Here is a 15188-nt window from a genome sequence, read left to right on the forward strand (position 1 = left end):
AAGCTTTGTCAAAATTTTATTTCTATAGAAAATTTTGTCAATATTATATTTCTATGGAAAATTTTGTCAACATTTTATTTCTATGGAAAATTTTGTCAAAATTTTATTTCTATCGCAAATGTTATCAACATTTTATTTTTATTGAAAATTTTGTCAAAATTTTATTCCGATAGAAAATTTTGTCAAATTTGTGTTTCTATAGAATTTTTTTTTTTATTACAGGAGAAAGTTTTAATAAAATTTTATTTCTAAAGAAAATTTTGTCAAAATTTTATTTTTAAAGAAACTTTTGTCAAAATTTTATTTCCATTGAAAATTGTGTCAAAATTTGTACCTAAGAAAATTTTTTTAAAATTTTATTTCTATAGAAAATTTTCTCAACATTTTATTTCTATAGAAAATTTTGTCAACTTTTAAAATTTTATTTTTATAGAAAATTTTCTAAACATTTTATTTCTATAGAAATTTTGTCAACTTTTTATTTCTAAAGAAAATTTTGTCAAAGTTTTATTTCTGTAGAAACTTTTGTCAAAATTTTATTTCCATTGAAAATTGTGTCAAAATTTTGTTCCTAAGAACATTTTGTTAAAATTGCATTTCTATAGAAATTTTCGTCAAAATTTTATTTCTATAGAAATTTTTATCAAAATTTTATTTATATCGAAAATTTTGTCAATATTATATTTCTATGAAAAATATTTGTCAAAATTTTATTTCTATGGAAAATTTTGTCAAAATATTATTTCTATAGAAAATTTTGTCAAAATTTTAGTTCTTAAGAAAATTTTGTCAAATTTTATATCTATAGAAAATTTTGTCAAAATTTTAGTTCTATAGAAAATTTTGTCAAATTTTATATCTATAGAAAATTTTTCGACAAAATTTTATTTCTATAGAATTTTTTTTTTAAATTTTATTTCTGCAGAAAATGTTGTCAAAATTTTATTTCTATAGAAAATTTTGTCAAAATTTTATTTCTATAGAAAATTTTGTCAAAATTTTATTTCGTTGTTGTTTTTTTTTTTATTTCAGCTTAAAACCATACATTGACTAAACTACAAGAGTAGCTTAACCAACAGAGGAAAAGAATGTTTGTCAAATTTATTTGGGCAAAGCCCTATAGACTGCAAGATGGATGGACGCACGTTTCGGAATTACCACATTCCTCATCAGCATCCTCTACTTGCAGCAAAACTATCAACCAATTATCAGAATAAATTCAGGCAGTTTATTAAACCCAACAAAAACCACACTTGAACCCTCCGAAAAAAGGTTTTACATTGATAGCCGGCTTATGCCAAATAAATTCGAAACAAACATATCTCTTTTCCTATGCCACTGTCAAATCATCGATTTGAATTCACATGGCTGGGTTTATTTTGAGCGTGCCTCCTCTTCTTTTTCCATTTGTTTTGTTTTGTTATTGTTGGTTTTGTTCTTTAAGCATTGTTGTTGTTTTTTTTATTTCAGCTTAAAACCATACATTGACTAAACTACAAGAGTAGCTTAACCAACAGAGGAAAAGAATGTTTGTCAAATTTATTTGGGCAAAGCCCTATAGACTGCAAGATGGTTGGATGGACGCACGTTTCGGGTTGTTGGGTTTAATAAACTGCCTGAATTTATTCTGATAATTGGTTGATAGTTTTGCTGCAAGTAGAGGATGCTGATGAGGAATGTGGTAGATTGGAAAATTGGGCCTAAAATAATTAACTATATCATCAGCTTTATGTCGAACAGAAGATTTACCGTAAGGATCCGTAAGTTCTACTCTCATGTTCACTCAATTTATAACGGAATACCACAGGGATCTCCGATATCAGTTATTTTATTCCTTATTGCATATGATAAACTTTGCAAAATCTTCCGCATGAACAAATCAATTGATTTTACCGCTTTTGCTGACGACTTTAACATTATTGTTTCTTCCAATAAACAGAAAAATCCGCGGATTAACCTAAACGAAACGTTCAATAATATCCAACGGTGGAGTGTTACTTCGGGAGCTTCCTTATCCTCTACAAAATGTAAATTTATTCACATCTGCCGCAAACAATCTTGCGTATGCCTACTAGAATCTTCCGATTACATACTAAATGAAGCAAATTCCTTACGGATTCTTGGCTTGCACATAAATAAGAGATACTCTTGGAGTACTCATATTGACAAACTCATTGGCTCCCTTCAAAAACATTTGAACATTATAAAGTGTTTAGCTTGCAAGTCCTACAATTGCAGTACAGACACACTCATATCCATTGTGAATGCATTGATTCTATCTCGTATACGGTTTACGCTTCCCTTCTACGGTTCCTCCCCTAAGTCTTATCTTAATAAAATCAACACAGTAATTAATTCTGCTCTTAGACTCTGCTTCGGAGCGTTTAGAACAACTCCTACTAGTAATCTATATATTGAGTCCAATATATTGCCTTTGACTGCACAATTTAGATTATCGTTATATAAGCAAGCCAGAATCTACTTATATGAACCCAATGATCCTTTAAGAATAGTTCTTCGGAAATGCCTTAATAGGAAAAAAGTACCTAGAATACCATCAGTGATTTATAGGGTTACTGAAGAATGTAAAAAACTAGGTCTATTTTCAGTACTACCCAAAACTAACCGTCTGAAACGCTTCCCTCCATGGTTTCTAATGTCAGGATGCGTAGATTTGACCCTTAGTAGATATAACAAACTTCAACATAATCCAATTTTATTTGAAACTTTACATAAGAAAAGCCAAGAGGATATGCCTAGCCACGAATTTCTTTACACAGATGCTTCGAAATCACAGGATTGTGTGTCATACAGCGTAGTAGGGAACCAAAGTATTTGGAAAACATCAATTCTTCCTAACCACACTTCAACATTTACCGCTGAATTAATAGCAATATTCGAAGCAATTAAGATAGTCTCCACCAAGAGAGGGAAATTTGCAATTTGTTCTGATTCACTATCCGCCCTTAAAAGGATCAGGAATATTACTGCGAACGACTTCTACACAGATTACATAAGAAGTAAATTGATAGATAAACATCCTAAAATTGTACTTATTTGGACCCCTGGTCACTGCAATATAACAGGTAATGAATTCGCAGATAATGTAGCAAAGCAGGGCTTAAAATCTCCTTTGATAGGAACAGAGAATTTTAATTTAAGAGATTCATACAGGTTCGTTCAAGAGCATTTAAAAGCCAATGATATCCCCTTTTTACATCCGAGTCCTTGGTATAGATCAATAAATCCTAGCAGAATTTCAATCAAGGATTATCTAAACTCTGACCTATCAAAACTTTCAAGATTAGACCTAATAAAGATTTTTAGATTAAGATTAGGCCATACTTTACTTTCACACGGTCACCTCATCAATGCCCCAAACCTCCCAAGTTGTAATTGTAATGTGCCTAATAGAACTCTTGATCATATTATGCGTGAATGCAATGACACGCGAACCATACAACATAATGCATTTAAAGGGGAAAACCCTATTTCATTTATATCCAATCCTACTACACATAACGTATCCATTTTATTAAAATTTTTAAAAGAATCAAACCTGTATAGATACATCTAAGACATAACCAAAACTAAAATCTAACTTACCAACTATGTACCTAACTATATGTTAAGCTTAAGGCCTATGTAGCTATAGCTAACATTAATTAACTAATAATTTCATATTATTTGTTAATAAAGTTAAAAAAAAAAAAAAAAAAAAAAAAAAAAAAGCCCAAATCACCAAATCAAGAATATGGTAAAAAATATCCTAAATTTGGGGGAAAAATCACATGCAGCAACACTGTTTGGTGTTCGGCCGAACATGGGGTTATATCCACTACCCTATGTACACAAAGCGAATATGTTAACCATTGCACCCGAAAGGCTGCCAGACAGACAGACACCATGGTGACTCCTAGACAGATGGGCAGACGTATATCTTTAGATAGTCTTAGAATTTAACTCTGATCAAAAATAAATATAATTTTTGATTCTTGAGACCAATATTTCAATGCGTTACAAACGGAATGAAACAGTTAGTATACCCATATCCCATGGTGGTGGGTATTAAAGGGCATCAAGCTATAACCCAAACCTTGTATGCCAATGAATTTACTATGCGAAATATTGTGATGGCCATGATGTTGATGTTATTTTTGTTAGTTTGTATGAACTCAACTGATGTTATTGGGCCATACTAGAATTCCACACAAAAAAAAATGGTACTTCTACTATGTAAAACTTCAAGAAAAAAAAAATACAACAATAGGAACCTGAAGCAATAGAACATTTTTTCTTGTTTTACCTGCAGCCTCTTGAACATTGTCATGTTATCACAATTTGCACAAATTTAAACAGAATTTTGTAAACGGGGAAAATCTAATTTGAATACCCTATACTAAGAAATAAGTATTTCAATTGAGAAAAAAATATATATAGAAATAAAATTATGAGAAAGTTTTCTATAGAAATCCAATTTTGAGAAAATTTTTGTATAGAAATCCAATTTTGCGAAAATTTTCTATAAAAATAAAATTTTGACAAAATTTTCTATAAAAATAAAATTTTGATAAAATTTTCTATAAAAATAAAATTTAAAAAAAAATTTAAAAAAATAAAATTTTGACAAAATTTTCTATGTAAATAAAATTTTGGCAAAATTTTCTATGGAAATAAAGTTTTGAAAAAATTTCTTATAGAAGTAAAATTTTGACAAAATTTTCATGAATTCAATATTTGTAAAAATTTTTATTTTCGTATTAGATCACACAACGCCATCGGCTATAGAAATATAATTTTGAAAAAATGTTCTACACAAATACACTTTGGGAAAATTTTCTATATAAAAAAATAAAATTTTGAAAAAATTTCTTGACAAATTTTTCTATATAAATTCGATATCTTTAAAAATTTTAATTTTCGTCTCAGGTCATACTATTAAAGGCCATTGTGAGTAAATTCTCCCTTTCTGATACAAGTTAAAACGTTACAATATTTAAAATTTGACACAAGGATATATATACACCCAAAAAATTGTATCTAAAAAGAAAGATCCTAATTTATTTATTTATTCAGTCTATGGAATACATTCCTCGAAGACTAGCAATTCTAAAAATAAATTAAGCCGAAGGTAGTATTAAATGTATTTAGGGAAATTGAAAAATCTCTTATTATTAAGTAAATATTAATAAAATAAAATGATAAAACTTTTCTTTGCAACAAAAAAATAAACATTGGTTTCATACTAACTGCACAACAAATAATCACAATTTTCAAAATATTTTTATACCCTCCACCATAGGATGGGGGGGTATATTAACTTTGTCATTCCGTTTGTAACACATCGAAATATTGCTCTAAGACCCCATAAAGTATATATATTTTGGGTAGTGGTAAAATTCTGAGTCGATCTGAGCATGTCCGTCCGTCCGTCTGTCCGTCCGTCCGTCTGTTGAATTCACGCTGACTTCCGACCGAAACAAGCTATCGACTTGAAACTTGGCACAAGTAGTTGTTATTGATGTAGGTCGGATGGTATTGCAAATGGGCCATATCGGTCCACTTTTACGTATAGCCCCATATAAACGGACCCCAAATTTGGCTTGCGAGGCCTCTAAGGGAGGCAAATTTCATCCGATCCGGCTGAAATTTGGTACATGGTGTTAGTATATGGTCTTTAACAACCATGCAAAAATTGGTCCACATCGGTCCATAATTATATATAGCCCCCATATAAACCGATCCCCCGATTTGGCTTGTGGAGCCTCTAAGAGAAGCAAATTTCATCCGATCCGGCTGAAATTTGGTACATGGTGTTAGTATATGGTCTCTAACAATCAAGCAAAAAATGGTCCACATCGGTCCATAATTGTATATAGCCCCAAATAAACTGATCCCCCGATTTGGCCTCTGGAGCCTCTTGGAAGACCAAAATTCATCTGATTCAGTTGAATTTTTTTTTGTATCTTATGTGAATCTTTATTTTATTTTATTTATTTATTTATTTATTTATTTAGTATATGGCTCCAAACTCCCATGCAAAAATTGGTTGATATCGGTCCATAATTATATATTCTTCCTATTCGGTTGGAATTTGGTACGTGATGTTAGTATATGGTATCCAACAACCATGCAGGAATTGGTTCCTATCATTCCATAATTATATATAGCTCCAAGTGAGCCTGATACATCGGGGCAGCCCGATGTATCAGGCTCACTTAGACTATTCAGTCCATTGTGATACCACAGTGGTGAACTTCTCTCTTATCACTGAGTGCTGCCTGATTCCATGTTAAGCTCAATGACAAGGAACCTCCTTTATATAGCCGAGTCCGAACGGCGTTCCACATTCCAGTGAAACCACTTAGAGAAGCTTTTGAAACCCTCAGAAATGTCACCAGCATTACTGAAGTGGGATAATCCAGCGCTGAAAAACTTTTTGGTGTTCGGTCGTAGCAGGAATCGAACCCACGACGTATATACAAGGCGGGCATGCTAACCATTGCACCACGGTGGCTCCCATATAAACCGATACCCAGATTTGACCACCGGTACCTTTTGGAGAAGCAAAATTCATCCGATCTGGTTGAAATTTGGTACGTGGTGGTAGTATATGATATTTAACAACCATGCCAAAAGTACTCCTTATCAGTCCATAATCATATATAGCCCCCATATAAACCGATCCCGAGATTTGGTTTTGGAGCCTCTTGGAGGAGCAAATTTCATCCGAGTGAGTTGAAATTTGGTACATTGTGCTAGTATATGGCCGTTAACAACCATGCCTAACTAGGTCCATATCGGTCTATAGTTATATATAGACCTCAGATAAATTGATCTCCAATCAAAAAAAAAAAAAAAAATTGGTCCATATCAAGTTCATAATTGTATATAGGCCCCTAATAAGCGACCCCCATATTTCAATTCTGGCTCTCTACGTACCGTGCAAAAAGTCCATATCGATTCGTAATTATTTGTAGACTTAACTATACATAACTTTTTGTCTAATATATACCACGTATGGACTAACTCACAATTTAGAAAACGATGTTAAGAAGGTTTAAGATACCACAACCCAAGTAATTCGATTGTGCATGACAGTCTTTCGTAGAAGTTTCTACGCAATCCATGGTGGAGGGTACATTAGATTCGGCCTGGCCGAACTTACTGCCGTATATACTTGTTTTTTTTATATTTGATAGATTTGTGGTAAAATTTTCTTCAAATTGTGGTAGATTATTTTTGGCACGAGTGGCAACCGTGATTGTAAAATATAAATTTTTAAAACCAGTCTCGACTACAAGTATCAAATTCAAAAAATTCAAGCAAGAAATTTCTGTAAGATAAAGACTAGAATAATGGCTCCTTTTTAACGTCCCCTTTGTAGCAATGTTGCTAAAAATCATCCAATTTAAGTACGATTTCAATGCTACTAAAGATGTGATTCAGATTTATCCAAGCTATTGAGGTTTACCCCAGTTCAATAGAATATTCTTTAGTCTAAAACAAAACGCATTTATTGAAAAATTTATCGGTTTACTTTTGGTCAAGGAAGAAAACTTTGCATCAGAAAAATTCTTCTTCTCCGTTAAGCAAAACTCGAAATCGTTTTTAGTGTGCCAAGTAATTTATCTTTGATTCGATAGTACATGGTGTCGTATGACTCTACTTGAAATATTTGCTGTTAGTTAAATACCTTGGCGTTATTTTGGACAGGAAGCTGAACTTTAAGCTTAATATTGAAGAAAGGGCGAGGAAAGCAACGGTAGCTTTATACTCGTGCAAAAAGGCAATAGGGAAAAAGTGGGGACTGAAACCAAAAATTGTACATTGGCTATACACGGCAGTGGTTAGACCTATAATGCTATATGGTGTTGTAGTCTGGTGGCCGGCACTTCAGCAACCGACAGGTTTATATAAAGTTCAGCGTATGGCGTGCTTGTGTATCTCAGGTGCATTCAGCAAGACAGGAACAAACTCCCTTAATGTCATACTGCATCTATTGCCTTTAGACATTTTGGCCAAACAGTCAGCTGCAACAACGGCTGTGCGGTTGCGCGAGCTATCGCTGTGGTCGGAAAAAAGTTACGGTCACAGTTCGGTCCTCAAAATAATGCCAGATGTGCCTAACGTAGTGGATTACACTTTGGCGAGTCCACTTTTCGACAAAAAGTTTGAGACTCTAATTCCCAACAGTGAGGCGTGGTGTACACGGACCCCGGGGAATAAAAGATATATAGATTTCTACACTGATGGCTCCAAATTGGATGGCCAAGTGGGTTTCGGAGTATATTCTAAAGATCTGGAACTTCGAATAGCGAAAAGATTACCTGATCACTGTAGTGTTTTTCAGGCTGAAATATTAGCAATAAGAGAGGTGGCGAATTGGCTGAGAAGTAATGTTCCAAAAAATGTGGGCATTAATATATACTCAGACAGTCAACCTGCAATAAAATCCTTGGACTCTGTGTTCCTCAACTCGAAAACGGCCATCGATTGCCGCAAATCTCTCAATGAGATGGCTGAGCAGTACAATATTCACCTAATATGGGTGCCTGGCCATAGGAACATACCGGGGAACTGCGAAGCGGATGAGTTGGCAAGGCTAGGGACTACCTTACATATTCCAGGGGAACTAGAATTTGTTGGTATGCCCCTAGCTACCTGCAAGCTCATGCTGCGTGAGAAGGCTGTTATGATGGCAAATGTTCGATGGGAGAATTGCAAGGGTTGTAACGACACCAAGCAAATATGGCCCCATTTCAACTTAAACCGCACACTAGATATGCTGATGTTCTCGAGACGTCAGATATCACTCCTGATATCTGCTATAACGGGTCGCTGCCTGATAGGAGATTTTGCAAAAACTATTGGCGCGAAGTATAATGACTATTGTATGAGCTGTCATGATGCGGAGGAAAAAGAATCAATTAAACACCTCTTGTGTGAGTGTCCTGCATTTTGTGTAAAGCGCAAGCAACTTTTAGGAGCATATAGCTTCAGATTACTGGCGGATCTGGAAAACGTTAACTTAAGCAGTCTGCTAATATTTTTGGAACAATCTGGTTGGTTCAACAAAGAAAAATAATCAAGAAGGTTCAGCGGTTAAAACTAGAAGTGCCCATATGTAATAGGTACTTTTAGTTAATGTGGTATCACAATGGACTGAATAGTCTAAGTGAGCCTGAATCTTAATCGGGCTGCCACTTTAACCTAACCTAGTTAATCATACGTGCCCTTGAATTCAACATATTGCAGTACAGTGCACTCGCGGTAACGTAAACACCGCTCAACGTAAATACCGCATAACGTGAAGAAGCTTTTTCTTACACTAACTACTCCGTAACGCTGACAACCAAGAAAATTGACGTTAAAGGCAGATTCACAATGCCAAGTACAATTTCAAATATACCTACGGAATTTCTTAGATCGTTTTTTTTTTGTGAATTTTAATTATTATTTTAAATTGCGTTATAATTTCATACCCACTGATATTTTTCCAATCTCTTTTTCTCTTTTCTTTTAATTTTTTTCATGAAATTAAATTAAGTTTTTAATATTACTTATAACAAAAAAAAAAAGACTATCACGCTAGAACATGTAAAACTTTCGAATATCGCTATGTTTTGTTGTGAAATTCGCTGAAGTTCGCTAACGTGAACATTTTCGATAACGTGAACATTTTCGATAACGTGAACTCTCTTGGTTTAAATTAGTTCACGTTACCGCGAGTGCACTGCATTTTTATTCACACCACCATAGAATGGTTATGGGGATTAAGAGTGTCATTGTGTTTGTAACACATCGAAATATCGATTTCCGACTTATAAGCAAAGTAAATATATTCTTGATCAGTGGGAAATTCTAGGAGAATAAATGTCGCGATAGTGCTGAGATTTGGCACAGATTTTTTCTGTCTGCAAGCAAGTCAAGGTGATGGTTGGATTTAATGGCCCTGGTTTAAATATAGACACCATAAATGTTGACAAAATTTACTGTAGAAAAAATTGTTTTAAAAAATTTTCTAAAGAAATAAAATTTTGAAAAAAAATTCTATAGAAATTAACTAGTATAGAATTTATAGAATTTATAGTATAGAATTAAATTGTATAGAATTAAAATTTTGACAAAATTTTCTGTAGAATTAAAATTTTGAAAAAATTTTCTATAGAAATAATATGTTGACAAAATTTTCTATAGAAATAATATGTTGACAAAATTTTCTATAAAAATAAAATTTTGACAAAATTTTCTATAAAAATACAATTTTGACAAAAATTTTTATAGAAATAAAATTTTGATAAAATATTCTATAAGAATCAAATTTTCACAAAATTTTCTATAAAAATCAAATTTTCACAAATTTTTCTATAAAAATCAAATTTTATCAAAATTTTCTATAAAAATTAAATTTTAACGAAATTTTCTATAGAAATAAAATTTTGACAAAATTTTCTATAGAAATAAAATTCTGACAAAATTTTCTATAGGAATAAATTTGTGACAAAAATTTCTATAGAAATAAAATTTTGACAAAATTTGTTTATCCGATTTACTCAAATATTTACATGATCGATCACAATGCCGTTTAAATAATCTGAATAATTTTTAATAAACCAAATGATAACGATAGTATTTTTTTATTTATTACACATCTAACTGTTGACCTATAAATATGTATATACTCAAAGAAGGGTATCCCATATTCAATTATCATCTACTGAACATGCAAACAATAACCATTTAACATAAAAGTGTTTTGCCATTTTTAACCTAAAGGCATGTTTTCCAAAGGATCCGGGATCGCTAACTAAAAAAAAGTACCTGTAACACACTTCAAGCTACAACTATAGTCCGTAGCAATCCTAGTAGTAGTAGTAGTAAGTTAAGCAGCAGTAGTTGTTATAATAGTACAACATAGTAAATGGAATGAATTGTATTCACTGGATGTTTTCATTCTCCCTGGTTTTCGGGAGCAAAGGCCATTACAGGCAACATGTTCGACCAAATAGATAGACCAGCATAAAAATGGCAAACAACATTTGTCTCCTAGGTGCTGGAGAGTGGCAAATCGGGTAGGCAACAGAAAAAAAAAAAACGAAAATGAAACAAGAACTCTTTACTAAAGCTGAGAAGAGAACGAGGCCATTGATAATGGAGTGAGGTAGCTGAAGCGGGGGTGGGTATGAATTTCTGTATGACATCAGGTGTTGCACGTTGTACAGAAGCTTATCTCAAATGATTTATAAAGTACCAACAGCGGTGAGGCCAAAGCCATTGTCATTGCATAAAATATGCCAACAAAATGTTGTTGTATCAACATTTATTCATTCATTCATGTTCTTCCTATTCCCACCCCTCATTTCACCATGTTCCAGGAGTTGGTTGGTTGGGAATTCATACCATTGAATTTGAAGTCGCTATAGGAGTGCAAACCAGAAGACTAAAGACTGATTCATACAAGTGTACCAATACTGGACGCCACATGATGATACTAGCCAGAATGCAAAAAGAACTGAGAGGGAGATTATGGACAAGTTGGTTGAAGTCGACTATGTGATGAAGATAATAATGACAAATTAAAGAAAATCTGGCTAACACATCAATTCCTGAAATTGTGGTAGTCTGAATAAATCGAAAGCATAGTAAGATTTATCTGTCAAACGGACATTTCGACTTGTCTCTCAATATGGGCTATGGTTTTTAAAAAATACATCGTGCTTCAAAATCAGAAAACATTTAGATTCTGTGTACCGTAAATATGTTTAGGCCCTTTCACCCTGAGCGTGGCTACATTCTGGTCATGCTTAGCTATGAGGCTTACTCTTGTTCATTAGAGCGATTAACGAACTAAGTAGCGCCCAACGTGGGACGTATGCGAATCCAAAATCTTGCCGATTGATTAAAACACTGGTCCTTTCTTTCTGAACGTGGCTACATTCTGGTCATGCTTAGTTATGAGGCTTGTTCTTGTTCATTAGGGCGACTAACGAACTAAGTAGCGCCCAACGTGGGGCGTATGCAAATCCAAAATCTTGCCGGTTGATTAAACCACTTGTCCTTTCGCTCTGAACGTGGCTACATTCTGGTCATGCTTTGTTATGAGGCTGATCTTGTTTATTAGAGCGATTAATGAACTAAGTAGCGCCCAACGTGGGGCGTATGCAAATCCAAAATCTTGCCGATTGATTAAAACAATGGTCCTTTCTTTCTGAACGTGGCTTCATCTGGTCATGCTTAGTTATGAGGCTTGTTCTTGTTCATTAGAGCGATTAACGAACTAAGTAGCGCCCAACGTGGAGCGTATGCAAATCCAAAATCTTGCCGATTGATTAAAACACTGGTCCTTTCTTTCTGAACGTGGCTACATTCTGGTCATGCTTAGTTATGAGGCATGTTCTTGTTCATTAGAGCGATTAACGAACTAAGTAGCGCCCAAGGTGGGAGATTAACGAACTAAGTGGCTCCCAATATGGGCATATACAAATCCAAAATCTTACCGATTGATGAAACCACCAGTCCTTTCTCTCTGAGAGTGGCTACATTCTGCTCATGCTTAATTATGAAGTTGTTCTTGTTCATTAGAGAGAGAGAGAGAGAGAGAGAGTGTAGAGAACTTAGTGGCGCCCAACGTGGAGCGTAATCAAAACAATGAAAACACTGGACCTTTTGCTCTGAGCGTGGCTACATTCTGCTCATGCTTAGTTATGAGTCTGTTCTTGTTCATTATAGAGATTAACGAACTAAGTGGCGCCCAACGTGGGGCGTCTTCAAATCCATAATCTCGCCATTTTATGAGGCGCATGCTAGATGAGATTGTAGGCATCTCAAAACAAGGCTTAGGTCATATCCTACATGAAAGTTTGGGTATGAAAAATCTGTCTAAGCAATGAATGTCATATTTCCTCATTACGGAGAACAAGCGTAACAATGAGAACAGAGAAATGACCTATCAAAGGGAAATTCCGGTGGGTTTCTGATGCACAACGTGGGGCTTTTGAAAATCCACAATCTCGCCAATTAAAGGTGCCCAAGATAGGTGAGACAGTAGGTATTTCAAGAGATGCCAAAGTATTGATTATCTGGAGAGAAGCGAGTATTGAAGATATGCCAAAGTATTGATTATCTGGAGAGAAGCGAGTATTGAACTAAGTGGCGCCCAACGTGGGGCGTATGCAAAATTTTTCCGATGATGACATCGAGAGAGTTTTTGCAGCCGATTAAATACAGCAGATAAATGTACAGCACCCCGGGAACGTGTTTCGATGAAGACGAAAACGTTTCTAAAGGACAGATATGTGATTTTTTGGAACCCTCATGTTACCGGAGATTGAGGACCGTATGTGGTTTTCAAGGGATAAAAACATGGATGGTTTCTCATTGCCTTCTGATGGGTTTTATGTTTTCCATCATCGTTTTAGCCGATTTTCTTTGAGTACATCTATGTTTGCAGCCACTCACGTACGGAAGAGACACTGCTACCTGCTGGTCCGCGGAGGTATTTCACTTCTCTCTTACCACCCATATCTGCGAAGCATTTCTCTATCCATCTCCTGGGGACACGTCATCTAGGGGTAAGAGGCTCCCTCGAGAATATTGCTGTATATTTGGCTGGAAAATCAAAAGTGGTTATCGTTAGAGCCATCCAGCATTCAACTGTGAATAAATCGTTCATGTCTCGTACCATTCCTCTTTATCGTGATACTGGCAATGTTACATCGTACCAAAAACTGGACAAGAAAAAAATCGGTAAAGACACCAGAAAAGATCCGAAAAGTGAAAGTTAGATTTAATTGAATTCTAATTATCTTAGAGTAAATCCATTGAAGTTCCACAAAGGCCAAAAGTTCACCGATGCACAAAAAAGTTACACTGGAAAGAGGAAAGGAGTTGCTTCGCTTGGGCGAAATTTGCCTGTTATTATACCCTCCACCATAGAATGGGGGGTATATTAACTTTGTCCTTCCGTTTGTAACACATCGAAATATTGCTCTATGGCCCCATAAAGTATATATTCTGGGTCGTGGTGAAATTCTGAGTCGATCTAAGCATGTCCGTCCTTCCGTCTGTTGAAATCATGCTAACTTCCGAACGAAACAAGCTATCGACTTGAAACTTGGCACAAGTAGTTGTTATTGATGTAGGTCGGATAGTATTGCAAATGGTCCATATCGGTTCACTTTTACATATAGCCCCTATAAAGGGTGGTTAAATTGTAAGGGCCGATGTTGAATGTGAACCACACCTAAAGTTTTTTTCCGAATTTTATTTGACATTTCTCTATTTCAGACTTAATCAATTTGAACCATGGACGTCGTGAATGGGCAGAATGCTTCCAAGAAAGGGCAACAGTGGATGATCAATTTTCGAAGAAAATCATCTTCAGTGATAAGGCACATTTTCACCTCAGTGGATTCGTCAATAAACAGAATTGCCGCATCGAAAAACCAATGCACCCACAAAGAGTGACTGTTTGGTGCGGTTTATGGGCTGGCGGCATCATCGGGCCGTATTTCTTCCAAAATGAGGCCCGTCAGGCAGTTACTGTGAATGGTGTTCGCTATCGTGAGATCATAACGAATTTTTTATGGCCCGAATTGGAAGATATGGATATGGACGATATGTGTTTTCAGCAGGACGGTGCCACTTGCCACACAGCTAACGAAACAATGGCTCTTTAGCACAACAAATTCAATGGCCGTGTTATCTCACGTAATGGCGATGTCAATTGGCCGCCAAGATCATGTGATTTGACACCGTTGGACTTTTTTCTTTGGGGTTATTTGAAAGAAAAGGTCTACGTCGATAAGCCAGCAACAATTCAAGAGCTAAAGGATGAGATAATTCGGCACATTAACGGCATAGAACCTCCATTATGCCTCAGCGTCATCGAAAATATGGACCATCGGATGAAGGTGTGCCGCCGAGGTCGCCGCGCCCCTTTGGCCGATATTTTGTTCCATACATAATTGAGTAATACCAATATATCATAATAAAATAAAATTACAATAATTTCCTAAATAGTTTGTGTTTTATTCAAAATCAATATCGGCCCTTGAAATTTTAACCACCCTTTATAAACGGACCCCCAGATTTGGCTTGCGGATCCTCTAAAAGAAGCATATTTCATCCGATCTGGCTGAAATTTAATCCATGCAAAAATTGGTCCACATCGGTCCATAATTATA

General features: G+C 34.9%; 1 protein-coding gene across 1 annotated transcript; it reads left to right on the top strand.

The window, feature by feature from the left end:
- Window positions 1–1870: 1870 nt before the first annotated feature.
- LOC142224489 (uncharacterized) lies at window positions 1871–13787 on the top strand. Its single transcript, XM_075294265.1, has 2 exons — window positions 1871–3523; window positions 13422–13787. Exons 1-2 carry the CDS (start codon window positions 1871–1873, stop codon window positions 13785–13787), a joined length of 2019 nt encoding a protein of 672 aa, XP_075150380.1.
- Window positions 13788–15188: the final 1401 nt, after the last annotated feature.

Source organism: Haematobia irritans, chromosome 2 (genome assembly GCF_050003625.1).
Source record: "Haematobia irritans isolate KBUSLIRL chromosome 2, ASM5000362v1, whole genome shotgun sequence".
Taxonomy (NCBI): Eukaryota; Metazoa; Arthropoda; class Insecta; order Diptera; family Muscidae; genus Haematobia; species Haematobia irritans.